The sequence below is a fragment of the Camelina sativa genome, chromosome 8 (genome assembly GCF_030686135.1).
Source record: "Camelina sativa cultivar CO46 ecotype springtype chromosome 8, ASM3068613v1".
NCBI classification, from domain to species: Eukaryota; Viridiplantae; Streptophyta; class Magnoliopsida; order Brassicales; family Brassicaceae; genus Camelina; species Camelina sativa.
Window position 1 is genome coordinate 27,112,643 of NC_141887.1, and position 27,396 is coordinate 27,140,038.

The 27,396-nt window shown below is 38.6% G+C and overlaps 6 protein-coding genes, 1 long non-coding RNA gene and 1 pseudogene across 13 annotated transcripts; 3 read left to right on the plus strand and 5 right to left on the minus strand.

The window, feature by feature from the left end:
• The first annotated feature begins 83 nt into the window (after positions 1 to 83).
• Positions 84 to 466, plus strand: LOC147940524 (uncharacterized). The gene is made up of 2 exons (XR_015563980.1): positions 84 to 200; positions 384 to 466. It is a non-coding gene; the product is annotated as an uncharacterized LOC147940524 (long non-coding RNA).
• Positions 200 to 6,261, minus strand: LOC104708419 (transcription factor TGA10-like). 7 transcript variants are annotated; one of them, XM_087462006.1, is made up of 11 exons: positions 5,774 to 6,261; positions 5,541 to 5,665; positions 5,062 to 5,153; positions 4,734 to 4,859; positions 4,546 to 4,611; positions 4,396 to 4,455; positions 4,215 to 4,292; positions 4,045 to 4,123; positions 3,671 to 3,942; positions 2,182 to 2,436; positions 200 to 548 (listed from the first exon to the last, which is right to left on the minus strand). In XM_087462006.1, exons 1-11 carry the CDS (start codon positions 5,854 to 5,856, stop codon positions 396 to 398), a joined length of 1,389 nt encoding a protein of 462 aa, XP_087318132.1. In that variant the 5' UTR covers positions 5,857 to 6,261; the 3' UTR covers positions 200 to 395. The 7 variants fall into 7 exon arrangements, with proteins under 7 accessions (XP_087318132.1, XP_087318131.1, XP_087318134.1 ...); XM_087462005.1 differs by having other exon boundaries at positions 3,671 to 3,945; positions 5,774 to 6,219; XM_087462008.1 differs by having other exon boundaries at positions 4,546 to 4,608; positions 5,774 to 6,213.
• Positions 6,262 to 6,948: 687 nt separating this feature from the next.
• LOC104708422 (CDK5RAP3 protein homolog) lies at positions 6,949 to 9,853 on the plus strand. Its single transcript, XM_010424991.3, has 10 exons — positions 6,949 to 7,106; positions 7,236 to 7,370; positions 7,576 to 7,670; positions 7,771 to 7,865; positions 7,967 to 8,102; positions 8,185 to 8,334; positions 8,429 to 8,932; positions 9,019 to 9,227; positions 9,311 to 9,443; positions 9,567 to 9,853. The coding sequence occupies exons 1-10, from the start codon at positions 7,046 to 7,048 to the stop codon at positions 9,696 to 9,698; spliced, it is 1,650 nt and encodes a 549-aa protein (XP_010423293.2). The 5' UTR covers positions 6,949 to 7,045; the 3' UTR covers positions 9,699 to 9,853.
• LOC104708420 (protein STRUBBELIG-RECEPTOR FAMILY 2) lies at positions 9,776 to 13,887 on the minus strand. Its single transcript, XM_010424989.2, has 16 exons — positions 13,475 to 13,887; positions 13,094 to 13,226; positions 12,941 to 13,012; positions 12,774 to 12,839; positions 12,616 to 12,687; positions 12,449 to 12,517; positions 12,289 to 12,360; positions 12,132 to 12,197; positions 11,984 to 12,049; positions 11,570 to 11,901; positions 11,218 to 11,486; positions 10,867 to 11,132; positions 10,625 to 10,772; positions 10,404 to 10,543; positions 10,166 to 10,322; positions 9,776 to 10,097 (listed from the first exon to the last, which is right to left on the minus strand). The coding sequence occupies exons 1-16, from the start codon at positions 13,566 to 13,568 to the stop codon at positions 9,915 to 9,917; spliced, it is 2,205 nt and encodes a 734-aa protein (XP_010423291.2). The 5' UTR covers positions 13,569 to 13,887; the 3' UTR covers positions 9,776 to 9,914.
• A 51-nt stretch (positions 13,888 to 13,938) lies between these two features.
• LOC104708423 (transcription termination factor MTEF18, mitochondrial-like) lies at positions 13,939 to 15,895 on the minus strand. The gene has a single exon (XM_019228940.2). It carries the CDS (start codon positions 15,893 to 15,895, stop codon positions 14,162 to 14,164), a length of 1,734 nt encoding a protein of 577 aa, XP_019084485.2. The 3' UTR covers positions 13,939 to 14,161.
• A 133-nt stretch (positions 15,896 to 16,028) lies between these two features.
• Positions 16,029 to 18,039, minus strand: LOC109126006 (transcription termination factor MTEF18, mitochondrial-like). Its single transcript, XM_019228941.2, has one exon. It carries the CDS (start codon positions 17,895 to 17,897, stop codon positions 16,146 to 16,148), a length of 1,752 nt encoding a protein of 583 aa, XP_019084486.1. The 5' UTR covers positions 17,898 to 18,039; the 3' UTR covers positions 16,029 to 16,145.
• Positions 18,040 to 18,240: 201 nt separating this feature from the next.
• On the minus strand, positions 18,241 to 19,928 carry LOC147940525 (protein PHOSPHATE STARVATION RESPONSE 2-like; annotated as a pseudogene).
• Positions 19,929 to 20,061: 133 nt separating this feature from the next.
• On the plus strand, positions 20,062 to 23,438 carry LOC147940526 (uncharacterized). The gene has a single exon (XM_087462969.1). The coding sequence runs from the start codon at positions 20,521 to 20,523 to the stop codon at positions 21,898 to 21,900; it is 1,380 nt and encodes a 459-aa protein (XP_087319095.1). The 5' UTR covers positions 20,062 to 20,520; the 3' UTR covers positions 21,901 to 23,438.
• Positions 23,439 to 27,396: the final 3,958 nt, after the last annotated feature.

Here is a 27,396-nt window from a genome sequence, read left to right on the forward strand (position 1 = left end):
GTCACCTTCCTCACTGGTCAATGCTTTAATTTGACCTAACAAGTTACAAGTCCCTCTCTCTTGCATGCAGTTGCAATTTTTGCCAGCATTCTCTTTTCTTTCAACTCTCTTTCATATTGTTAGTATGATCTATGTCCTTGTGTTTGAAACTGAAGATCAATTTTTTTTTTTTCACTTGCGCAAGAAAGACTTAATTAAAGGTATGGAAATAGTTGTCTATCATCTTTATCAAAATCATATAACAAAAGAAGCCAAGCAATTTTAATTTTCCCTAATTGTACTGTATTTGAGTAAAGAGACAATATATATATAGAGAGAGAAGTCAAGCTGGCTAACTAATCAACCTATTCTCTTGTGTTTCTTGTGGTTTCCTTCATCATCAGTTTGTTTTAGTATCATCCGTCTTGTCGAGGACGGGCTAGCCAGAGAGAACTTAGAGCTTGGAGACGGTGAAAGTACTCAGCAACTGCTAGAAGACACCGTGCTTCTTGACGTGTCGTCAACAATTGGTTCAGCCTATGGATCGTTTGGTGCCTCAAATTGTCCGCCTGTAAGTTCTTTTAATGTATTAGTCCAAAAACTAAATAAGTAAAGTGAAAATGAAGAAATAGAAGCAAATCAAAATATGGAAAAAGTAGTGTTCATGTTATTGACTAAGACAATTAATGAAACTGGACAGTAACTAATTAATAGTCTCATAATTCGGAGTGTAAAAGACCAAATTAACATGCATTATGATGGAATTAATGCATGTTAAAAGACCAAGCATGCATTATGATGCAATTAATAATCCATAAATTAACATTATGTATTATGTATAAATTATATTGTTGATTGACGACTAATGCATGCCGATTATTCAACATGTTGATCGAGCAAACAAAAAAATCAAAGCTTTGTTACTACACACTAATAAGAACACGACACCAAAATTGTCAAAAAGGTGTAACCATGAATTCCATACTCTCGGTCCCACGCCATGCTTTCATGATACTTTTGATCACTACTTAATTATAATCTTAACCTATATCATTAATGAAATTAAGTAGAGACAAAAAAAAAATTGTGGAACCAAATGTAAGTAAAGGGAATAATTATTCTCAAATCTCAAGAAAGTGTTTTGAGAGGATGGGAACGGGATACTCGGGCAGTTACGTCCATGACATCATGCAACGATATGGGCTCCAAGCAATCCTTGTTTCCATTTTGATGTGATATATATAATAGTATTTGCATTTGGACTGCGTATATGTGAATATAATACAATCATGGTGGCAATTGTCACGTGCGTTTAGAGAAGTTTGAAACCCATCATCCCTTTTTTAGTAAACTAACCCCATATTTACTGCCTCTTTTAAAGTTGGACCTTTCTCTTTTTGTTTTGATTTTTAGAAATTCAAATAATATATAGATGAAAGGTCGTATATCGTGTGTATCTAAACACGAAGATCATTTTTATTTTAATTGAAAAAAACAAGAGAAAAATACAGAAAGATGCCGATTTTTATTATATTAGCCTATAGTTTGATACATTAATACATAAGCATATATATAATTTCTTGCATAAACCTGCCCGTTCTAAATTAGTAAAGTAAATAATTGGGAAAATAAATATAGTATTACTAATAAACTTAGTCTTCTAAGAAAAGCAACCCGACCAAGTTTATATAAGACAAGATAAGTGTTTGTTAGAGACCTACTTGCATAATGTCGGAATCAAGAGTTTAAATACTTTTCATTTCATATATATATGGTAATGCGTAAATAATAAGTTTTCAAATTAGTGATTTTAACAGCCTCTTATAATCCATACAAAAATCAACCACTATTTTTATTTTATTACTATACTTATACACTACGAATGTCGTCTAACTAATAATAGCCGACGTTACCTACATATATATATATGAGTTGTACGCAAACATACACATACATACAAAACATCTATATAAATTTAGATAGCGTGTTATACCAACCATATATATGTGTATATTATAAATATATGATAGTTTAGTTGTGTTTAATAAGGAGTAGTTCAAAGAATCAAAATATGTATTCCTAGTTCGATTAGGACCACATCCGCTCCCCTATAGGGGTCCACTTTTATATCATTTCCGTATATCCGAGATATATATAAAAAAATCCCTAGATATTATAATAGCTTTAAGAAATAGATGGTACCTGGAGAACGAAGCCCTCAAGAGCAGAGAGCTTGTTGAGAGCTAAGGACATGTGTGACATGAAATTGGATAGATGAGGAGGAAGTGGTGCGGATGCAGGCGGGAGAGAGTCGGAGACAATACTATCGGAAAGCGATTGATTCAATGCCTCGAGGCCTTGCGAGAGAGCCTCCTCGGCCTCTTGTGTGGACTGTTGCAGCCCGCAAATCCCAACTATTTGTTGCTCCGTCAATGGTTCTATTTGGTTCACAATCACCTGCATGGCATGCGTCTCAAAATTAACACATATACAAGTTAAATACTTTAGAGAACTAGCTAGCAATGGTCTTAATCGATGCACAAAGAACGTTGAATGCATTAAATTTGCAGTGTACTACTATGCACAAGTTACTAGCTACACCCAAAATCTCTTCTTTCCTTTTTGTTTTCACTAAAATGGATATAAGATTGAGACATCGCCAAAGGTCTTGTCAGGTTTGCACACCATCCATACATCAATTTATATATATCGTAGTTTATACACATATTAATTATATGATAAATCATAGGTCAAAAAGGCTTTACGGAATTATTTTACAAAAAATAGAATAGGATAATTATCCAACGTACGTATGAGCTTGCTAAAAAGGTTAAACGACAAGATTTATTTATTTTCTTTTAATATACTTATTATACTATGGCAGTCTCTGTTAAAGTTCATGGAGGTTTATGTTTCTCTCTCTCTCTCTCTCCCTATGGACCATGCATGAATCGAAAAAAACAGACAGGCACTTTCTTTTACATTATGCCAAAACCTAACCATTTCTAGAAATACTTCGCTATCACACACAATTGCATGCATTCTTTATTTGTTTTTAACATTAATTTTACGTGTACCTTTATTATTGTCTTAAGACATACACGTATATAGGTCGGTTTTATACATCTATAGTTCACCCTATGCGATGTTATGTATACATTACTATATATACCTCGTCCAACAATATCACTATATATAGTCTGTCTTATCTATTATTACTAGCTACACCGTACCTCTTTATGAAAATCAAAGACCAATTTTTTTTTACAGAAAGGAGAAAATTATTTTTATTAATTGAATAAAGTTTTTAGTACTATATTCTATGCACATGTACGATCATAATAATAAAACGTCACAATTTTCAGTCATTATTATTTTATCTTTTGCAAGTTATCCACAGAAATTGATGATAATCAATGATTATATTCTGGATTATTTTAGCTTCGCAGGTAGAATTTAATATGACTATAGTAAAATTCCAAAACTTTTAGGATTATATATTCATCCATATTGATTAGTCTACAATATCATCATGACTATTATAAGTACCACATCTTATCTTAATTTTGTGTGGGATGTGGCTCGAATAGAATAAGTAAAAAAATCTATCCGAAAACAGACTCACCAACATATACAATATTCATTTATATTTATATGGTTTTATAAGAAAAGACGTGATCATGTAACGTACCTTAATGATCTCCGATGGACGAAAACCACCCATCCACAAGAAGCAACGCTCAGCTGGAGTTTTCCAGGCTCCAGAGATGAGGTGGAAGACATCAGTCTTAGCGACCATGGCTTTGAGGTTGATCAAATGGTCATAATGAGCTAAACAAGCGTCCACAAACATCCTAAGCTCGTTCTCGGCCAAGTGCTCTTGTGTCGCCACCCTCAGTTCGGTTAACAGCCTCTGCTGCTCCTCCAGCCACCTTGCATATTCCATATCGAACACCGCTGCTTCTGCTTCACATTGCATTTACTCAATATCTCTTTTTTTTGGGGGTTTCGAAATTTACAGTTTTTGAGTCATCATCACATGTATATAGGAAACTATTAACGTACCGGAGCTGACGTTGCCAGGGCCAATTGGTAGTCCACCTTGATGTTGATCTCCTATAAGAGACCCTCCAAAGAATACGCCCTAACCATCGGAAATCAAATTGGTACATTTTAGACTTTAGGTGTGAAGTATATACTATATAATACATGAAAAGACAGGTCAAAATGTTTACTTGGGATCTGGCCCGTTGAATCTCTTGTTCTAGCTGGGTCAGTTTGATCCTACATGACTCGAGTTGCTGAACGTAAGCCTGTCATAATTTACCAAGTAACGTTATAAATAACTTGGATATATTGAAATATACTATGTATTTGCAACTAATTATACAAATATAGAAATATATAAATGCTGACCTTTTTACGTAATCTACTTTTTCTTGCTGCTTCTCTGTTTTGTGCTAGTCTTCTCAATGTCTGTTGATAAATTAAATTAATAAATAAAATATGAAACACCAAAAGGTAAAAACAAAAAAATCTTATTTTTGCAGTTGTATGAACACTCACTTTAGGGTCTGACGATTTCGGTATGTCATGGTCCGATGAGGCAGGCCCCTTGCGGTTCCCTTCCTTCTGCCATAACATTCCGAAATGACCCATTAACATATTAAAAACTACAACAAGTCTAAAACTATATTCGTTTTCTAGTTTGACAAAGCAATTAAATTATTTTAAAAAGATTAATAGATAGAGACCTTGATGGATTTAGAAGCTTGAGGAGGTTGAAACTGAGAATGATTGGTCAAGTCCATGGACGGCTCAGAAGATGGTCGAAGCGAACCACTAGGTTGAGCAGCCGGAACTAATCTTGCATTATCGGTCTTACCAAACACAACATAGAAAAAAAAAAGACGAAAACAATCAAATCAGTACTAATTAGAAAAATGAGAAACGCATAATAATTGGTCTGACTTGATAATATATGAAACAGCTAGTAGTTGCGCTGACATTATATTAAATCAGAAACAGAAACCAACTATTGGCATATATATAGAAATATAAAAAGTAATTATTATTTATTACATTGGGTGTAGAAGAAGGAGGTGGCTCTATATGCATCGGCTGAGATGGGAAGATGTTGAGCGTCGATGTTGGAGGTCTCATCGCCAAATTCTCTGCCATAGTTAAAGATTCATAGATGAGTCGTCATGTGATGTTTTGGAAGTGGTCTGGTTATATATAACAAGTTATATAAATATGTGAGTGGACTAGTTCTAATTAGAAAAACAAGAAAGAGAAAAGGGTTTTAAAGAAGAAGAGAGTTTAGAAGTGTAAGGAAGATTTGATGTCTGAAAAGAGAAAAAAGATAGAGAGGATCTGGTCAAAGCTGAAAGTAGAGTACTGATGGCAGAAGAAAGATTGAAATCTGTTGGGCATGCTTTTGCTGTGACTCTCTCTCTCTCCCTCTCTCTCTCTCTCTAGAAGGGAATCTTCCTTATCTGCTGAAACCAAAAAAACAAACCCCTATTCCCAAAAAAAGAAAGAAGAGAGAGAGTGCATACGAGTTGTGTGATGATGATGAGATAAAGGAGAAGGAGAAGTTGATGAAGGATCATGATGTCCTTGTCCATCAAGATAGAGGAAGAGTGATGGGTCTATCTCTCCAATATCATACCCATCTTTGTTCCTGCTCATCACACATAAAAACTTAGTGGGATCATGAAATCAATTCAAAAAGTTTTTATACGACTTATAAAGTCTCATCAAGATATATACACAATTAAATTATATTTACATGAAGTTTCCATGGGAAGCTGAGGACGTGGCAGAGGCTGATGATAAGTGTTGTTGATGATGATTCTGGTGATGACCTTGCATTTGATGATGATTATATTGATGTTTGAGCGTGTGATAGTAACAGCAGCAGAGGGTGATGATGATGAAGAGAGATGATAGATTTGATCTTCGATATATGTTCTCTTATGTTGGTCTTCTTCTCTCCTGGATGGCAAGCTTGATGATGACGGTGGTTTTGATCACTAGATGATGATGATGATATCTATTAACTTAGTAGTTCTTGAATATTATTATTTTTTCTTTCTCTATATTCTTGGAAAGAGATAGAGATTATGTAACGGAGCATTTAAAGCTACTTTAGGGGAGAGATAGAAGAAGAGAAGGAGAGAGGGTCGGTTATATCGATTGAAGTGGAGAGGGTTCAAAACTTAATAGAATGATTTTGGAGAAGAGAAGCATTTGCTTCTTATTATTTACTTAAAATACAATTTTGTAAAAGTTTCTTCTACCTTAAAATATTAGAAGACGACTTTGTTTGTTTTTTTTTTTTTTTTGGTTGTATAAAACCAAGAAAAATATTCTGATAAAGCGGTCAAGAACATGTCCTTTTCCATCCCCCTCTCTTCTCTCTCTCTCTATGTAGAAATTGATGATAACAAACTTGTATAAATATTTTTTGTTTGTTCTCTAAATTATTGTTATTTTATTCTCCTATTATTCAACTATATTCTTCAAATATTATATTATTTTTAAGATATAGTTTTCAATTCCATCAGATATATTATTCTAAGATTTGTTTTAATTGTTTTTTAATGATCCATTAACTGGTCTTACATTAGATTGAATTAACACTAAAAATGATTATATATATGGAACAAGTTTAGTCACCCAAATTTTATGCGATGAAACTCTGATTGTCAATAAAATTGATTGAATTGTTTGTTTGTATGTATTCCATTATTATTCACTAACTGTTCCATTTAATTTTGTTTGGATGGACATTGGACACTATTGGTGTAGGTCAGTTTTGGTTTTGGTTATCCTTAACGCGGTTTGTATAATAACCAAACCTTCAGAAAACCGCCGTCTTCAGAAATAATTTAAGTTAACCGGAACCGGAGTAAATTGATCCGGTTAGATCAAAAACCGGAATCGGTATACCTGATGATGGACAAAGCAAAGCAAAGCCATAGCAGACTCCAACCAAAACCTTAAAAACTGATACTTTCCCCAGATATTAATCTCAGGTTTACCGGGAAAAACAATAAAAATGCCGACACAAGACGATGTTCAAAATCTTCCAATTGACATCACCTTCTCTCGTCTCGGAGGTAATGCAGAAATTATTAATTGCGTACTACACATAATAATCTCTCCGTCGTGTTCTACCTTTGAATTCGAATCTGATTTATTGGAAGTTATGGTTTTGATTTTGGTTTTTAATTTTGTTGAATTTGAAGAATGGTTGGTGGATCGGAAGAGAATTCCGGCGGATTGGAGGAAGAAGGTTGGCGTCATCAGAGTCAAAATCTTAAAAGAGTTCTCTTCTTTGCCTAAAGAGATCGATCCTTACTTTCAAACCCTAGATCCTGAAGGTTCGATTTTTCAGTTTTTGTCTCATCAATTTAGCAGTTTTGGTTTTTTTACTCTAAAGTTTTAGTCTTTTCTCTGAAAAATGCCAAAGAGATTTGGTTTGCGTCTCTGTGAAACACATTAAGCTTGTTTGGAGTTTTTTGTAAAGGCTTAAATGTGTTTACTTGTTGTTTTTTCTCATCCAAGTGATCGTTGTTTTGCTTTTAGTGATTGGTTACTTGGAGGTCAAAAAGATATATGAGATTCTCCTGAAGACGACTCCAGAGAGCCGCAACATCTTTGGTCGTCTTTCGGGTGCTTCTGTAAGGAATACTCCCTCTCTGTCTCTGTCTCTGTCTCGCATTTTACTTGTATTCATTGTCGTTGAACATTTTGTGATCTGTTTACTTTGCTCCTTTTTAGGGTGTTTGGGAAGCAATTGTTCGTGCGTTTGAAAAAGATCACATTTATCTTGGGGAGGCAGCTCACATTATAATTCAGAATGTCAATTACGAAATGTGAGTTGCTTTCTTGGATTGCTTTACTTGATTTTTACCAATAGTCTCTCTACTTTGGGCATTTCCTAATGATTTTTTTTTGCTTCTTGCAAAACATGAAGCCCATATCTGAAAAAGCAAGTGCAAAAAGTTCAGCAACAAATGGCGGAACTTGATCGTAAAGAAGCTGATATCAAAAGGAGCGTTGCACTCTCAGCAACCAAATATGAGGATGCTTGCCGAGAGCTTGGATTGCAGGTTTTTAGTTGAAAACTTGGCCTGGTTTCATCCATAGGTTTTTTAAAGGATCGCATTAGCTTATAACATCTTAAAATTTCAGGGAAACAACGTGAGGCGTGAACTTTTGGAGACTGCAACTTCGCTTCCTAGTACCTTTAGCAAGATTCTGGAAGTTATCAACAGTGACTCAGTAACAGGGGCAATGGAGTACTACTCCGCTTATGTTAAAGATGTTCATACTGAGAAAGATGTAAGATCACTCTTAACTTTACTCTCTTTCTCTCTAAAATTTTGGTCCCTTTGTTCTGGGAGGTTGAATTGACCCGCTTCAGATCTGTCTGTAGAAGCCACTGAGGATCGTGTTACAAAGCTTGAAAGACATTCGTGATAACCCTCCATCTTTAAGCGTTTTGGGGGTCTCTGAAGCTCTTGACGCTGATAATATTCAGTCATCTGAGAATGCAAATGGTACAGACACAGCTACAGACAGTATTGATTGGGATATTACACTTGATACTGCTGAGATAGATTGGGATGTCAGTATGGTAGAAGAAGTTGATAGTGGAAATGATCTAGGTTCATATGAAATTGTCAATGCCAGCGATATTCCTGAGAATTCTCCATGTAAAGTGGAAGAAAGCCAAGGCCCTGAGGTTGATGTTTCTGAGATTTCTTGGGATGTAAGTGTTGAAACACCTCAGGTAGAAGAAATAACTGATTCGGCTTTGCTAGAATCAAATCAGACACAGTCGGCAGATTCTACAACTCAAGTCTTAGGGAGTGGAGGAGAGAGGAGCCAGCTGTTGGACACAGGATATAGGAATAAGATCCTTGATGATTTGTATGAGGTACTCTAATCCCTGACTATTTAGTGCTTAGTTTAATTCTGGAAACGCTTCTTGAGAGACACTTTATGTGGTTTCTCTTGTGTCAGGTCAAGGCATTTTTGAACCAGCGTTTGATAGAACTGAGAAATGAAGACACTCTGTCTTTGCAACACCACGTGCAAGCAGTTGCCCCGATGGTTCTTCAGCAGTATTCTCCTGAAACCATTGACCCAATGGTAGTTGATATCTCCATGGCCATTTCAATGCTAACAAACAAGAAATCTCGGGATCTGATCATGATCCTCAACTCCAAAAGGTGCGTTAGGATATAGTGTCTCTGCCTGGGAATTTGCAGTGCGTACCACAGCTTTTGATATATGTATTTTTGATGTTTTACAGATTCCTAGATAGGCTTGTTTCAGAGCTGGAGGAGAAGAAACACCGTGAAGTGAAGCTAAGAGAGAGCTTAAAAGATGTGGGTAGAAGACGCATGGAGCTGCAGAATTCACTCTCGTCTATATGGCCAAAACAGGTAAGCTCATGTTTTCAAAAAGCTTTACTTTTGTTTTGGCGAAAATGTGAATTACCGGTGTCAGATTTATCAGAAATTTGGAATTTGAAGGGGATATCTAACAAATTTTGTTGGTGAATACAGGAAGCTGCACTTTCGAAAACAAGAGAACTGAAGGAGCTTTGTGAGAAAAGTCTCTCTTCCATGTTTGATGGAAGACCTGTGAATATAAGAGGAGAGATCAATACATTGTTGAACGCTGGAGTTTCTGCTTAGTTTGTATCTTTGGGATTGGCTAGAAAACTTAGTTTCAGAACACCAAGTGACCCTGTTTCTTACTATAGGATCTTGCCTTGTTTCAAACTCTTTTTTATTTATTTCTATCATGTACCAAGTAACATCCTTTTACAAAGACTAATACGTGTTCATCATATGCTAACTATTATATTGACAGTAAGGTATCTGTGCATGAAAAAGAGATACAGAAAATGGTCAAGAAGAGAGGTAGCTGAAGGTAGGTGAGGAGATGAAGCGTGTGCGTGTTGAGCAGAAAGATTTACTAAAAGGGTCGGTCTTGTCTGCTACACTACTGCTTGCTTCCTTGTTCTGTTTCTGTATCAGTGCAGTGAGTGCTTCCACTATTTCTGAAACCGCTGGTCTGAACTCTTTCTCTACCTGCTTATGAATGCACGATTAGTTGTAATGTAATGATCCTGAGTGAAGAAGCTCTATTGAGAGAATACCTGAGTGCATAGGGAGATAATGTCTGCGTATTGTGAGGCGACTCTTGAAGAGAATGTGCCGGCTATCCCTCCATCAATCATCTGCTCTAAGCTTCGCCTGTCATGAAGTCTGGTTGATGCCCATTTCACCAGTAGCTGTTCTCCTCGGGGTCGTGAGCTGGAACATCCATCAAAATACGTTGACAGCTTAGCTTGGTTATCAACGATTAATATATTAGTATGTGAATTGCTTGCGTACCTGTCAAATGCTTTCCTTCCTGTTAACAGTTCCAAGAGTAGCACTCCCAGTGCATAAGTGTCACTCTTTGTGCCACTGCTTCCTGGTTGACCATGTTCTGGTGCTATGTAGCCCGTGTTCTGTATCGCTATCTCTGAAGCCTGCTCTTTATCTCCACTCATTAGGTCTATCTCAGTAAAATAATCTAGTGACGCAACATCATATACTGTCTTCTTACTTACCCGAAGTTTAACACTGTTGCTTGTAAGTGGCCTTAAACTAGCAAGCCCACAATCAGCAATACGAGGTGTAAGTTCTTCGTCTAGTAAGATGTTTGTTGCTTTGAGATCGCTATGGGCTATAGGAGGGTAAAACGACGAGTGCAAATAGCTGAAAGAATTTGATTCACCAGATAGAGAAGAGTCAAAATAAATGGCTGCAATGATAGGGAATAACTATTAGTTTGAGAAGATAGGATACTTACTCCAGAGCTCGGGCAACTCCAATAGCAATGCGGAGACGCAATCCCCAGGAAAGTGGCTTGTAGACCTCATCATGCATAGCATTGTACAAGGACAAATGCCCAACATACTCATAGACAAGAAGATGCTCCCCATTCTCAATGCAGAAACCGAGAAGTGTCACAATGTTTGGGTGTCTTAGTTTGGAGGCTATCTGGAGCACTTCAGTAAATTGTTCCTCTTCATGTAAAGACAGCGAAGACATTGGGATGTTCCTCACGACTGCAAACTGTTTTAAGAAAATATACGGATGAGAAACGAATAATGCAAATTCTATATTTCAAATGTTTGAAGAGAAATAAGAGAAGATATACTTGGCCATCAGGCAATATTGCTCTGTAAACAGAACCAAGAGGACCCTCTCCGAGTAGATTTTCTTCACTGAAACTGTTAGTTGCCAGTTGAAGCTCTGCAGCTGAGAAAAGCTTAGCGAACGATGGATATTGACATGTAGCAGAGAAGCTTTTTCTTCTAACAGCTTTATCGATTCTGACAGGTGGAGAAGGTAAATGTCTGAGCTGGGGAATTGTCGGTGGCTGGACCCTTCTGATCTGTGGGTTATCTTCAGTTGCGACAGGATACTCTGTTACATGTGAAGGTAAGAAAATCAGCACCGAGGAACTAGAATTGCCATTGTAACAATGAGGGAGAGGCAGCATAGATCACCTCGGCCTGTACTGACTGGAAGAGAGTATGCTGTGCTATTGTTGCTTATGTGACTAGCAGCAAGGTTTTGTGCACGTCGATGACTCATGCGGACTGCAAAAAGTGCAAAGAAAGTTCCCAGCAAAGCTAATCCGCCAACCAGTAAAAAGGTACTTCCTGCTCCTATGCCTTTCTTCTTCTTTCTGACCACCGTCTGAGGTCTGGGAAAGTTCATAATGGCACTCGACTCTGTCGTTGGATAGCCAGTAGCATTTTGTATCAACGGTCTAACGTCCAAAGGGAACTTCCATGGTTTATAGTTGGGCTCTACATGGAACTTGTTTCCCCAAATCCTGTTCAGCAAAAACACCATGTATGATTATCACGAGTCTTAGGCGTCTGAGCCAATATTTGAGAAGCGGGGAGTAAACTTACCACAGATGAGGAATGGACTGAAAATGACTTGGGATAATACCACTGAACTGGTTATCTTCGATATTCCTGAAGACAAGACATGTTGAGCTCATTTATATAAAAGAAGTTCAATGAAATGCAAAATAAAAGCATAGAGAGAGTGAACTACAGGTCAGCTAAAGGAAGCTCCGCGAGATAGATGACTGATCCTGTTAATCTGTTGTTCTGGAGGTACCTGCAGTTTTCGTTATCACAGTAGCAAAGCTGTTATTTGGTTACATCTATGTGCACGAAGCAGATTGCAGATAAAATTTCTAGATACTTACAGTGAAGTCAGATTCATCAGAGTTCCAAAAGAGCTTGGTAGATCTCCCGTCAGGTTATTGAATGACAGATCCCTAGCAAAGTCAAATATTATTTGAATATGAACAGGTATCTTAATTTGCTGGTGATGAAAGACTAAAAGAACTGAAACAGAAGACTCACATTTCTTTAATTTGTAAGCCAGAAAACACATTTCCAAGAGGTCCAGATAATGAATTATGGCTTAAATTCCTAGAAGACAAAGGAAGCAATTATATAACGAATCAGTGGAAACGTAAGGCCATGTAATGAAATATACAATAGTACTCCATTTGGAATAAGCCACTTACAGAGACTGAAGAGATGTCAAAAGAGGTAAGGAGAAAGGGATACTCTGGGTCAGATTGTTACAAGCCATGTTTCTGTAATCAAACAAACAACGAAAACACTCGTGAATTGCACTAAAATGTAAGCTTAAATGATGAACGCACTTGCTTAAAACACTTACATATGAGTAGCATTTGGAGGCAAGCCAAATGGAATTTCACCTTGAAGGCTATTGAAGCTAACATCCCTGACACAAATGAAAGATAGAGACCAACAATTCTTTGAATTAATATCATCAAGACAATGAATCTGTCTCGTAACAATGAAGAAAAGGGAGAGTTTGCTTACATGGTCTTCAAGTTGTGGAGATGTTGAAGCTGGTTTCCAAGGCTTCCCAAAAGCTTTAACTCTCGTAGTTGTCTAAGATAAGAATGAATCAGATTTTGATCGAATCGGATAAGAGAAAAAAACTGAGAGAAAGGGTTAACATGTGGAAATTACAGGTCTACAATAGAAGAACCAGAACAAGAAACTCCCATCCAAGCTTCTCCGCATGGATCTCCACCCTCCAATCTCCATCCTCTCAGCTGCTCTGGATTGCTCAGGGATTTGTAGAGATCTTGAAGTGCCAAAACTAAAACACAAATAAACAACAAATCACATACAGTCATTTCGTCGAACACGTGTAGATGTTGATTTCAACATGATCAAGTAACATCAAAAGATCTAAACTCGCGATTAAACCCAAAGAAATACTAATAATCATCAGTTCGATTCGGAAGTAAGAAAAGATTCAGTACGATCAAGCTCAGTTCTTAAACAGAGAAGAAGAACGACGAACAAGAATCTTAACTGAGACGAGAGAATCTGGAAACTACGTACCTTCAAGCGGATCAGTATTAGCCTTCGCTAGCACAAAGAGAAGCACCGTGAGAAGAATCGTAGCGAGGTATCGCGATTGCTGTTTGGTTTTCATCGCTACGATCTCTCTAGACTCCTAAGAGAAAGAAAAAAAATGGTGCTTAATGCATAGAACTGATACGCTTAAAAGCTCCGCCGTCTAACGCAAAGAGAAACGTAGAGAGAGAAAAAGAAGAAAAGAGTTTTGGAATTTTCTCGCACTTTCTCTCTCGTTTTCCGGGAAACCAAAACAGAGAGAAGGATCAAAGAAGCGAGTAGAGAAGGAGAGAGAACTAAAAGTAAAATGTGAAACCGCGATTATTCCACGTCAGCAAAAAAACAGTTACGGACGTTGGAGTCAACTAGTCAAACCTCTCTGCCACGTGGCTTTTCTTATTTTACGATTTTCTAATTCTATCTTTAATAATAATAATACAGTATTATTATTTTTCTCCAACTTTAAAATTGCTATAGAACTTGTAAAAACATGTACATAGTAACATAGCAATCTGCTCAAGAGGGACTAACACAAAACTGAAGTTACTGCTCCACAAAAATTTGTGTTTAACTAGACTGATTGTGATCTAACTAGAATACAAAAATCGAATTGCGTGATGTATGTTGCGTTGTTGTGGTCAATACTATAATATCTTGATGCATTCTTGTTCTCTACTGACATAGAAGCAGTTTCTTCAGGTCTTCCAAATGCTTAGGCCCATCAGGGTGACGGTTTACAAATCTAGTGTCAAAGAACTTGTCCGAGCACACAAGTATAGTACTTAGTGCAAGCTTTGGGTCTGCCTTGCCTCGAGCTTGAAGCCAAGAGAACATTGTATATCGAAGCTTCATCCGCTGAAGAGTATACTTGAGACATGTTGGGAAAGTGACCAAAGTGGAAAGCGGATAACCTAATTCGTTTACAAGGTAGTTAACCTTTGATTCTATGATATCACTTGCCTGAGTGAGGATACTAGGACATGCTTTCACCATATCTTTAACAACTTCCTCGGTAAAACCCAAACTCACAAGGACATTAAATCTCTCACGGAGTTCAGATCCTTTGCCACGGAAACTCTTGTGTGCTCTCTCCATGTCCTCTGAGTTTTCTTTGTATCCGAGGTCTAACAAGAACTGGGTCTTCATTCTTTTCGACTTTGAGTCTACCTTGCAGCTAGTATCTGGTAACGGCTGCACTCTTAACCCCATAACCCATTTTTTCATCTCTTCAGGATTTTCTTGAATGACCTGACAAAGCCGCCTTTTCCCACCTTTCAAATTGAGAAGTAAGGTACTGGTTTGCTTCAAACGAGTTACACCAAGCCACGAAGAGTGCAAACGGAAGATCTTGCTAATCTCATCAGCCTCCATCTCAATATCTTGCAGGAACAAGAAGCAATGTCTTAGATTAATCAAACATTTCCCTAAACTCTGGCTCTGAGGGAGTTTCTGAAACAAGGAACAGAGTTTACTTCTGGATGACCCTAGTTTTGTTTCAAACCCAGCTAGTATCAGTGTCCACTCCCCTGAATCCTCAAAAATCAGACCTGGCCGCTTCCTGATTAATTCATTTAGCTCATTCTCATCGACACAGATATCTCTAAGAAAACTTAGACACCTATGCATAGAACTCCAGTCATAAGAAACCTCCTCTGACAAGTTCTCTGTTACCCAATCAACACCAAAACCAATAGCTTTCAGCATCTCCATAACTTTAGTCAGCTCAACATCCATGTTCCCAATCAAGATACTAGGACTACAAACAATAAGTTTCGACAGAAACAACCTACTAAACCCCAAATCCTCCTCATAAGCCTTAATCTTGGAAGCCAAAACCCCAGTTTCAAACCCGAAAACTTCCCTAGCTTCCTTAAAGATCTTCCCCATCTTCTCCCTACCAATTCCATAGTTCCAAAAGACATGATAATTCCCAAGAAGAAAAGCATCTTCATTCAAGAACATCTTATCACAAGGAACCAAATGACTAAACTCTGACGGCTTCAAACCTAAACTCTCTAAAAACGGCTCAAACTCGTTTACAGGATGAAACAATAGAAACCTTGTAATGGATCGAACTATCTCATCCTCATCATCATCAACATCACAACCATCTAGCTTCCTCAATAGATTATCATTAAACACAGGAGCGTTCTTACTCATACTCTCAGCAACCAGAAACTGCAAACCCCTCGTTTGGTAAAAGTAATCAAACATCGCAACCTGTGCCATCCTACGAATCTCGTTTCGATTCCTAACTCCCCACTTCTCTCCGCAAAGCTCAGCATCGACTAGTGTTGTTCTCTGTGTGCCGAAAGATCTAGGGTTTCCTGAAACTCGGGGTTTAATAATAGCTTGTGATACCCAATTGAGAAGGCTAGTGAATCTAGGGTTTCGTATAAGAGACATTACCTGTTACTCAGACACATGAATATATGTAACACCGGAGTTAGATATGTCTAAGCCGAAGCAATAGGTCTGTTTCAGTGAGAAGAAGAAGACGAGACTATTTGACAATTAAAAATATAATATTATTAGATTATTTAAATAATTAAAATTTTTATCATTAGAAGAGAGAGAGTAACAACTACAAAAAAAAGTTGGATACAAGATTTGATTAAGGTGTAATGCTACAAAACATAGTAAGGAATTAGTTTGTTCAACTCGGGTGCAGCTTCTTCAAGTCTTCTAAATGCTTAGACCCATCGGGGTGACGGTTTACGAAGAAACTGACGAAAATTTTGTCAGAGCAAGCGAGCATAGTACTAACTTTGATCTTCGGACCAACTTTGCCTCGAGCTTGAAGCCAAGAGAACATTGCAAATCTGAGCTTCATCCGTTGAAGAGTGAACTTTAAACATGAAGGGAAATCAACCAAAGTCGAAAGCGGATAACCTAATTCTTTAACAAGGTAGTTAACTTTTGATTCCAGGACATCAAATGCTTGTGAGAGGATTTTAGGAGATGCTTTCACCATTTCTTTGGCGTCTTTCACTTTGAAACCCAAACTCACAAGTACGTTAAATCTCTCTCGGAGTTCAGATCCTCTGCCGCAGAACCTCTCGAGTGCTTTCTCCATTTCCTTTGAGTTTTCCTTGTACCCGAGGTAACACAAAAACTGAGTCTTCATTGATTTCGACTCTGTTTTTTCGTCCGTGGCTGGTAACGGTTGGATTTTTGACCCCATTGTCCATTTCTTCATCTCCTCTGGGTTATCTTGAATGACCTGGCACAAACGGGCTTTCCCAGTCTTCAAATTTACAAGCAAGCTACTGGTTTTTTTTAACCTACATGAACCAAGCCACCAGGAGTGAGACCGGAACACCTTATGAATCTCATCATCTTCCATCTCGATTTCTTGCAGGAACAAGAAGCAGTTCCTTATATTCGAAACACATTTCTCCACTTGAATCTGCTGAAACTTCTGAAACAACGAAGATAGTTCACTTCTAGATGACCCAAGTTTTGTTTCAAACCCAACTAGAACCACAGTCCATTTGCCTGAATTCTCAAAAATAAGTCTTGGACACTTCCTGATCAACCCACATAGCTCATCCTCATCAAAACAGATACCTCTAAGCAAGCTTAAAACACGATACACAGAGCTCCACTCACAAGGTGCTTCCTCTGACAGATTCTCCATCACCCAATCAGAGTCAAACCCCATAGCTTTCAGCGTCTCCAAGACCTTAACCAGTTCAAGATTCATATTCCCAACCAGAATCCTCGGGCTACAAACGATAAGCTTCGTTAGAAAAGCCCTACTAAACCCCAAATCCTCATAAGCCTTAATCTTAGAAGCTAAAACCCCAGTCTCATACCCAAAAACCTCCCTAGCTTCTTTGAAAATCTTCCCAATCTTCTTAGGATCAACTCCACTATAACACAAAACATGATGATTCTCTAACAAAAAACCTTCTTCATCCAAGAAGACCTTATCACAAGGAACCAGATGATTATACTCTGTGGGCATCAAACCTGAACTCTCAAGGAAAGGCTCAAACTCATTGACAGGGTGAAAACGTAGATACTTAGTGATAGATTGGTTAATATCAGAAGGGGTAACACAGTCAACCTTCTTCAAAAGGTTATCAACAAAAAGAGGACTGTTCTTACTCATACTCTCAGCGACCATGTACTGTAAACCCCTAGTGGAATAAAAGTAATCCAACATTGCTTCCTCAGCCAATTTACGAATAGTGGGAGTGATTCGAAGCCCGTTTTGGGTTTTCCTCACACTCGATTTCTCGCTGGAGACTTCGTTAACGGTGGCGAAGGATCTAGGGTTTTGGGTATGACGGAGGAGGAACCCAGTTCCGGGAAACAGGGGTTTAAAGTGGGTTTCTTGAGAGATTTGTGATACCCATTTGATAAGAGACGCGAATCCACTAGGGTTTCGCGTGAGTTTCATTGGCTAGTTTTGTGAGCGAATCGAAAGGTTTTACCTTTGAATCTTTGACGGGTTTTGGTCTGATTTGGCCTCTCAAGTCGCCGGAGGAGACAGATGAAACGAAAGCATGAGACTTTTTGTTTGGTTTTTTTGTTTGGTTTTTCTTTCCAAATACAAAATCCCAAAAATACTTGAAGAAAAACATTTTTTTTTTTATTTTGTTAATATTTTTTACAGACATGCCTTTATAATTGTTCATATCACATGACTATTCTAACATAGTAGGTATTCAAGTATCTACATAGTACATTTACATATAAGTTCAAATCTTAATTAAGAGATTTTACAAGCTTTTTTTTTTCTTTCATTTTGATGTTTGATCATCTCGTGGAGTTGTTTATTTTGTTCTTCAACCACTAAGTATAATTCTCTCTGCATCTGCCAGTGGAAAAAAAAAAAACAGGCATAAACAAGTATAATTTACATATCCGATATTAGCAAAATAAAAAATGAAAATAGGAGACTATTCTTTATATATTTTATTTAGTCTATCTATCAAATCAAAATCAGCACTCACGACCATTCCTCTATTATTTTCGTTTTTGTGCATACAAAACAGAAAATCCCTGTTAATTCCCTTTTTAATTGGTTTGTATTTTGCGTTTGTCCTAAAAAAAAAAATGGTTTGTATTTTGTAAAACATTGGGTAAAGGAAAAAAAAAATCAAACTAGTATTATTTCATAATATGGTTTCAAAAAAATAAGTTCCAAAAATTTGGTATACTTCTTCGACCTCGCGATGTGATTAGAGATATACAAATGGATATAGCCGTTAGCCAGTAAATGTCAAGGATGAAGGACAAAACCTTTAATTGTTCTTGGAGATGGTGTCCTACTTCATCATGCAATCTCATCAACTCTTTGATTCTTGAATCCTTCGGTTGAATCTCTTTTTCTTTGATTTTTGTTTCTGCAGAATATATAATTTAATAATGTCAACAAAATATAGTTCAAGAAAACGTATTTGCTTTGGTTTTGGGTCAATGAGCGAGTTAACAATATATAAAACCTACATGCATGTTCATACAAAGAAAAAAATTATAGGACTTTACCTTGTCTGGAATCTTGAACATGTTTCATTGATCGATAATTCTGATTTACATAAATACATACTAAAGGAGATTAGGTAAGAATGAAATCATAAGCATAAAAATATATGACGATCATAATCTAAAATGGAAAATGATGTGGTAACCTGAAGGTGACTCTTGATATGGTAGATCGTTAATTTATGCGTTCTCATAAGCTTTAAGATCTCTTTTGGCGTCGCTTCTACGAGATTAAGATTTTATTGGGAGATAAAAGGGTAAAAAACTAAAAAATAGCACACACACATACAAATAGATGAAGAGATCATACTCATGGGGCCACCTAGGTGATTCACACACTCTACAAACTTGTCGTGAAGATCTATTGTCCAGTTGATCCTTTTTTTAGTGGAAGATGAGCTTGCTAAGTCAGAGGCGGCAGATTCACAACCTGGAGAGCTTGCTGGCTGTACCAATAAAATTAGATTATAACTCAATTATAACTCAATCTCTATATATACAAATTCATTACTATCTTCTCTACCATCAACTCATATGTAACAACGAAAACAACTAATATTATAATAACCTATTTTAGCCACGACGTCAATGAAATATGGGTTTAAGACGTATGTCTACTTTATTACAAGTGTAATTCCGAGAACAAATTCATTCAAGACCCTTAAACTATGTATATATATGACATATGAGCACAAATTAAAGAACAACTATGAGTATTTTCCTATTTGTGTTGTGGTAAAACAAAGAAAGAAAAGTTGTATACCGCTGAAAATTGCGTTTCCACACAGTCCTCCAAAGATTGCTTTGAAAACGAAGTGGCCCGTTTGGTTTCGGTTGAAAAAAGTTGGGAGATATCGTAGCATTTGCAGCAATGACTAGTATGTTCACTGCAGCTCCTATACGAAGAATCACTATCCGATGCTTGTCTTTTTCCAAACTTCATTCGATCTCAACTTCTCCTTTTTTTTTTTTTAATTAAAATGGTGAAACCCTTTTTGTGTAATACAAAAATCATATGACGAACTGTTGGATCCAAGATGTGTTTGTCTTTATCGATATTAAGATTTGACTTTTTTGTTTACGATGAAAGACGCTGCATGTTATATGAAGGAAAAATAATCTTCAGATGAAGTAAAATAAAATATATAAAGAAGCTTCGCCGCGAAATTATTTACGAGTTAAAATAATTGACAGGACATATATAAGATAATATGATTTTATTGAATGACGACATTGTGACACATAAATGGTGAAATTTCCATCACAACATTCTTTCACTTTTGTCCATGCATGTGTTCAGTCACTTCCTCATAAGTTTTGGTCCTATTGATTATGATGAATAGACAACAGAAACAAGTGTCCTTATTATGGGAAACTGTCTAAAACCGGAAATCAAATTTCAAAAATCAAAAAACCAATCATCAAATTAAATTCCACAATAAAGGAATTGGGAATTTCCTTACAATATACAGTTGACTTTCTCTCTCAGACTCGGCCTTCGAGATGGCTAAGAGAAGAAAACTTTTCAAATCAGGATGATATTCACCTACCAAAACATTCCACTTCCGGGAATTTCCTTTGTACCCAGGGGACAAAGATATGTCGTTTCTAATTCTCCAACATACATGTTTTGTTTTCACGAACCTCTTGCCTTCACTATTCATCTTTATGCACTATTAGACTCCCATCCTTTTCTCACTTCTCGGCTATTTTCAAGATCTCACCTTTTTTCACCTCTGGTTTTGGCAATTCACGTGTTTCTTAGTTCACAGTACGTTTCTTCCACTCACAATTCGCAGCTCAAGATGAAGAACTCCAATGCTACTGGACCTGGATCAAGAGGGAGAAGCCAACCCTCCTCTGAGGATGACGAACCAGTTAGACTGCCAGTGTTGGACAATGAAGCTCTCCAAAGAAGATTCAGACTCACGCTAATTGGGAGAGTCTTCCACACCGGCGGCAGAAGCATGGAAGCTTTTCTGGCAGTTATGCCAAGTGCGGGTATCTGGAATGTTGATGGAAGAGTCCGAGGCTTCGATCTGGGCAATGGCCGGTTCCACTTCAACTTTGAATCCGAGGATGACCTGCAAAAAGTCCTGAAGAAGAGGCCATGTCATTTCAACAAATGGACTTTCTCTTTGGAGCGTTGGGAACTTAACTTCCAGGAAAGTCTCCTGTACTTTGTTAACTTTTGGGTCAAGATAAGAGACCTTCCCCTTCGATGTTGGGTGGATGAAGCTTTCAGAAGCATTGGATCTGCCATAGGACAAGTCACAGAGGTCGATATCACAGATGCCAGAGTTCTGGTGGCTGTAGATGTCACTAAACCTTTGAAATTTAAGAAACGGGTGGTGATGGATGATGGAGATGAAGTGGAAGTCTCTCTCACCTACGAGAAATTGTATCGTTACTGTTTTACTTGCCGGTTAATATCTCATGAAGATCGAGACTGTCCCCATCTCACCGAATTACAGCGAGAAACAAACAAAGAACGAAGGGTGAATGCTTTACCTGCAACTAATCCAAGAACAGAGGAACGTTGGGATCTAGGGAATCGAAACGAAAGGGTTTACCGAGGGGAGGTCCGAGACAGAGACACTCACCGGGGGGTAGTAAGAGACAGAGACATTCACCGGCGTTCTTCTCGTACCTCGCAGCTCTCTGCAGAACGTGAAAACGACTCACGGTCAAGGTTGATACCAGATGCGAGAGACACCCCAAGTGATTCCCGGACTGTGCGAAGGAATTTGTATCGTTCTAGTGAAATCCCTCGATCGGAGGCGTATCGGAACCCTGTCTGGCAACGCATTGGGGAGTCAACTTCCAAGACCTATCCCCGGAGTAGGGAGATCTCAACAATGTCGTCGTCTAGATCTCTTAAGAGGATTGACGAGAGTGGTGGAGATCGATACTGAAAAGACAAGGCTATGGTTAAGCCCCCTTCCAACAAGCGACTGGCGACGGAGGAGCAAGCACGACCTGTGCGACGAAGAGAATCCCCACTTCGTATCAGATCGCCACCAAGGGAGGAATCGCTTTCACTACAGCGGAGGACCTCCCGACGACCTCCTCGACACCAAGCAAACCGGAGACGGGAAGAAGACACATCTGCACCTCTAGACAAAGGTAAAGGTAAAGCCCAGGAATCCGATGATGATCTGATGGGAGAGGAAGATGATGACGAGGGCGAAGAGGACTTAAATGTCATCCCTGCAAACTTTGAGTTTGGATCTGGTTCCGATACAAATGAAGGATGCGACCCTCCACGAAATCTCCAAACGGACAAACCTCCGAAATCCAGTGTTGCGGAACCTCAATTTTTGGTCATGGGGCGGGTGAACTCTACAAATCTACCGATGGGGATCGAGGAGGGTGGCAACACCAGCCTCTCAGATTGGACGATGGAGCAGAATCACCTTCAAGCGACTGCTATCTTGCAAAACTCTCAACAAAATGAGTTTATCCCCTCGGACTGGGAGAATCTGGTTGACGACCATGACCCTGAATTGGACCGGCAATTGACAGAAGAGGATGTTCGACTAATGAGGGAGATCGAGAATGAGATGATTCTCGACGGGCTACTCGAGAACGATGATCTCTTAGGCGAGGATATGGCGGGCGAAGAAGATATGTCCACAGAGTCGATGAACAGAAACAAGGCGGAGGAAAGCGAGAGAACATAGTCGGAGCAATTGATCCTAAAAAATCACCAGACGACGACGACTCCAGCTTTTTCTCAGTCTCCTTCTAGCAAGCGTGCGTTTTCCCCAAAGAAAGCAGGAGGTGGGAGGAAATCTAGAAAGGTCAGTGGGCCTATCTCCCAGCCTAAAGGCCCATATCCAATTTCTGGGAATGGAAAATTAAACGGGACGGTTGGAGCTAGGATCCCTCATCCTAGTCCAAAGATGAACAACGCCGTCTCTCGAAAGCTCAAAACTTTTACCAGCAAGAGTTCATCCAAGAAAAAAGGAAACATGGAAGCAAGTGGTCCAAGGAGAGGCACGGAGAAACCAACAAACAGTGAGGTCCCTCAAAAGGAGGTGGAAACAAACACAACAACCAAAAAGAAGAAGAAAAGTGACAAGGCAATGACATCAAAGGATGGTGCGGTTGAGCCCCAGATCTCCCCCAATCCGCCAACATGATGACAATCGCTTGGAACTGTCAAGGGGTGGGAGCCAAGGTGACTCGCCGCCGATTGCGTGAGATGTGTCGAATATACTCACCAGATTTTTTGTTTTTATCAGAAACCAAGAATGATAAGATTTATCTGCAAGAATTGCAAGTAGATTTAGGTTTTGATAACCTTCAAACAGTGGAACCAGAGGGTTTAAGTGGCGGTTTAGCTCTATTGTATTCAAATGATTTTCCGGTTAGGTTTTTGTTGTTAGATGACCGGCTAATCGATATTGAAACTATTATTAATGGAAATCGGATCTTTATGACATTTATCTATGGCGATCCTGTCCCTGAAAACCGTGAATATGTGTGGGAAAGACTAATGCGCATTGGAGTGAATAGATCTAAGCCTTGGTTTATCATTGGAGATTTCAATGAAATAACAGGGAATCACGAAAAAGGGGGAAAAAAAAGATCGGAGTCCTCTTTTCTACCTTTCCGTGCTATGATTGATTCATGTGGTCTAATTGACTTTCCTTAGCAAGGAAATCAATTCTCATGGATTGGTCAACGGTCTAATGGTAAGATTCGATGTCGCCTTGATAGAGCTATGGGTAATGAAGAATGGCATAATATTTTTTCCCACACCAATGTGGAGTACATGAAGATGTGGGGTTCGGACCACCGCCCCCTCCTTGCTTCAATTTTTACACGTCCAAAGAAGTTATAAAAAAATTCATGTTTGACAAAAGGTGGATCGACAAACCAGGCTTCAAAGAGGCGGTTCTTACTGGATGGGGAGGTGATGAAGATTCCGTTGAAAAATCTATCCGGAAAAAAATTCAAGATTGCAAGCGTGCCATCTCCATATGGAAGAAAAATTCTAGAACTAACTCAGAACTATTGATTAAGGACCTCCAAGAAAAGATCGATGAGACCTATGGTGATGACCAGACATCATCAGAAACTCTCCTCAACTTAAAATGGCAACTTTGCGAGGCGTATAGGGAAGAGGAAGCATATTGGCACCAAAAAAGCAAAGAACTCTGGCTGGCAGAAGGAGATAAAAATACAAAATTTTTCCACGCTTCCACAAAACAAAGAAGGGCAAGGAACAAGATCACAGGCATCCTTAATCAACTTGGAGTCTGGGTTGATACAGAAGAAGGAATTGAAAAAGTAGCGGTGAAGTACTTTAGCAATCTCTTTTCATCCTCGAATGCGAGCGATCCTACATTGGCTATTAAGAATGTACCTACTTTGGTTACACCAGCAATAAATGAGTATCTCACGAAAGAAATCTCAGAAGAGGAAGTCAAACGAGCTTTGTTCTCCCTGAATCCGGAAAAAGCTCCAGGACCAGATGGGATGACTGCTTTGTTCTTTCAAAAATTTTGGGATACCATAAAAGGCGATCTCACTAAGTTGGTGAAAAATTTCTTTAGCTCGGGAATTTTTGATGGCAAGCTAGATTAAACAAATATATGTTTAATCCCGAAAGAAGAACGACCTCGGGAAATGTCCAAATTTTGCCCTATTAGCTTGTGTAACGTGAGCTATAAGGTGATCTCAAAAATTCTGAGCTTACGTCTCAAGAGGTTTTTACCAGAACTTATTTCTGAAACCCAATCTGCCTTTGTGTCAGGAAGATTAATCACAGATAGTATTCTCATTGTTCAAGAAAATTTTCATGCCCTCCGTTCCAATCAGGCCAACCGGAAAAAATTTATGGCAATAAAAACGGACATGAGTAAAGCTTATGATAGGGTGGAATGGAATTTCTTAAGAGCTTTGATGGAAAAAATGGGATTTGATCAAAAATGGGTGGGTTGGATAATGCAATGCATTACCTCCGTCTCCTACCGTATTTTGATCAATGGAGATCCCAAGGGACGGATTAGGCCAACACGTGGGATTCGTCAAGGGGACCCAATTTCTCCATACCTATTTATATTTTGTACTGAGGCCTTAATTGCTCAGATTAGGAATGCAGAAAGGGAGGGAAAGATCCAGGGCTTACGTATTTCGAACGCAAGCCCACGCGTTTCCCATTTACTTTTTGCAGAAGACAGTTTATTCTTCTGCAGATCCGATCCTCGGCAATGCAAGGAAATTATCGATATAATCCACTTTTATGGCGAGGCTTCTGGACAAGAAATTAACTTCTCCAAATCTTCCATCATGTTTGGAACCGAGGTCCCGTCCCATATACGTCAAGAGATCAAATCTATTGTTGGGATATCACAAGAAGGAGGCATGGGTACATACTTGGGTCTCCCTAAGAAGATTCATGGATCAAAGGCACAAGTCTTTGCATTCGTGAGGGATAGACTCCATGAGAAGGTAATCTTATGGACTTCAAAATCTCTATCCAAGGGAGGCAAGGAAGTCCTGATCAAATCAGTGGCGCAAGCAATTCCGACATATGTAATGTCGTGTTTTCTCTTACCAAAAGCTATATGCTCAAAATTAACTAGCGCAATAGCTAATTTCTGGTGGAGCAATAAAGCAGACAGTAAAGGACTACATTGGATATCATGGGAGAAAATGTGTACTCAACTTTTGGAAGGTGGGCTAGGCTTTAGAACACTAGAAGAATTTAAGCTTGCCCTTTTGGCAAAGCAAATATGGAGATTGCTGAGATATCCAGATTTCCTTCTTAGCCGAGTTCTAAAAGGGAGATACTTTCGATACTGTAATCCATTAGAGATACAAGTATCAAATCGACCTTCATATTGTTGGAGGAGTATGTTGGCAGCAAAGCATGTTCTTTCGTACGAAATTCGTAAGACCTTAAGCTCGGGTTTTAATACGTGCATCTGGACTGAACCATGGATCCCAGATACGCCAGCACGGCCACCCCAAAGTTTAAATAATGAGAGAAATCCCTTGATTTGTGTTAACACTTTGATAGATTTTAACACAAAAAGTAGAAAATTGAACGTCCTCGGGAACTCTTCCCCCCGAAAGAAATTACCCTTATGTTGGGGATTAAACCGAGCTTGAATGCCTCGAAGGACGGTTATTCTTGGACTTTGACAAATTCTGGAAATTATACCGTTAAATCTGGATATGAAGCCGCAAGAGCTATCTCTCGCCCTGCTCGCGACCCCCCTTCTCAGGGGCCTAGTGTTACGACACTTAAGGCGCAAGCATGGAAGTTAAAAACATCACGGAAGCTTAAGCATTTCGTGTGGCAATGTGTGACTGGGTGCTTGGCAACATGTCAACGCCTGCATTATCGTCATATTGGTAGAGACAAAGATTGTCCTAGATGTGGAGCGGAGGAGGAAACTATAAACCATATGCTATTTGAATGCCCCACAGCACATCAAGTATGGGCTTTATCAACAATCCCTTCCCATCCTATGGTGTTCCCTTCACCTTCCCTATATAGCAACCTAGACTTTCTATATGGGCGTGGTAGAGACTCTGGTGCAACTGATCAAAACTTGAGGACGTTCCCGTGGATGATGTGGTACATCTGGAAGGCAAGAAATAAGAAAGTGTTTGAAAATATCTCTGAGTCTCCGCAAGATACACTGGAGAAAGCTATCCAAGAAGAAGAAGTTTGGAGAAGAGCAAATAACAGAGACGTAGCACCAGCGGTAGTCGAAACATGCATGCCTTCGAGCCCAATTCCTCAAGAATCTCTTGTATGCTTTATAGATGGATCTTGGCACACAGAGGTGGATAGGAGTGGGCATGGCTGGATTGCGTCTATGGGTAATAGAATCCTGCACATGGGGCTAAAAGGATCGCGCAGAAGCTTATCCCCATTACATGCAGAGTTAGATACCTTTATTTGGGCTATGGAGTGCTTATTAGTGTTGGACTTGGATAAAGCTCTTTTTGCTACGGATTGTTCAGACCTCCTAAGGATGACGTCTAATGTCGAGGATTGGCCGACCTTTTCATCAGAATTGAAGAATTTTACTCAATTCAGAGATAGCTTTGCTCATTTTAGTATTAGATATATTTCCCGAGATGATAATATCTGTGCTGATAAACTTGCGAAATGTGCAAGAGCACGAGGTTTCTGTTTTTCCCATGTAAGCTCATCGGTACCTAATTGGCTCTCTCTCGAAGAGAGTGAACTCCGATAACTTAATATATGGGGTTTGATTGTCAAAAAAAAAAAAAAAGTCACTTCCTCGTAAAATAATACAAAAAACAACAACTAATAAGACATTCAAAACTATCATAAAAGACAATAATGTTCTAATACTACATAAGAACAACTTCAATTTTCAATTAATTAATCTAAGCATAAGTAGCCTTACAAGGTTTGA

What these genes read in the sequence shown, in the direction of transcription:
- LOC104708419 (XM_087462004.1), bottom strand. Translation starts at nt 5,856, where the DNA reads ATGCAAGGTCATCACCAGAATCATCATCAACAACACTTATCATCAGCC. An exon ending in GCTTCCCATGGAAACTTCAT is followed by an intron (nt 5,666 to 5,773) that starts GTAAATATAATT and finishes TGTGATGAGCAG; the next exon opens with GAACAAAGATGGGTATGATA. An exon ending in AAGCTTCTAAATCCATCAAG is followed by an intron (nt 4,612 to 4,733) that starts GTCTCTATCTAT and finishes ATGTTATGGCAG; the next exon opens with AAGGAAGGGAACCGCAAGGG.
- LOC104708422 (XM_010424991.3), top strand. Translation starts at nt 7,046, where the DNA reads ATGCCGACACAAGACGATGTTCAAAATCTTCCAATTGACATCACCTTC. An exon ending in TCCTTGATGATTTGTATGAG is followed by an intron (nt 8,933 to 9,018) that starts GTACTCTAATCC and finishes CTCTTGTGTCAG; the next exon opens with GTCAAGGCATTTTTGAACCA. An exon ending in ATGATCCTCAACTCCAAAAG is followed by an intron (nt 9,228 to 9,310) that starts GTGCGTTAGGAT and finishes GATGTTTTACAG; the next exon opens with ATTCCTAGATAGGCTTGTTT.
- LOC104708420 (XM_010424989.2), bottom strand. Translation starts at nt 13,568, where the DNA reads ATGAAAACCAAACAGCAATCGCGATACCTCGCTACGATTCTTCTCACG. An exon ending in CCTCCAAATGCTACTCATAT is followed by an intron (nt 12,688 to 12,773) that starts GTAAGTGTTTTA and finishes GTTTGATTACAG; the next exon opens with AAACATGGCTTGTAACAATC. An exon ending in GGCTTACAAATTAAAGAAAT is followed by an intron (nt 12,361 to 12,448) that starts GTGAGTCTTCTG and finishes TGACTTTGCTAG; the next exon opens with GGATCTGTCATTCAATAACC.
- LOC104708423 (XM_019228940.2), bottom strand. Translation starts at nt 15,895, where the DNA reads ATGTCTCTTATACGAAACCCTAGATTCACTAGCCTTCTCAATTGGGTA.
- LOC109126006 (XM_019228941.2), bottom strand. Translation starts at nt 17,897, where the DNA reads ATGAAACTCACGCGAAACCCTAGTGGATTCGCGTCTCTTATCAAATGG.
- LOC147940526 (XM_087462969.1), top strand. Translation starts at nt 20,521, where the DNA reads ATGATATTCACCTACCAAAACATTCCACTTCCGGGAATTTCCTTTGTA.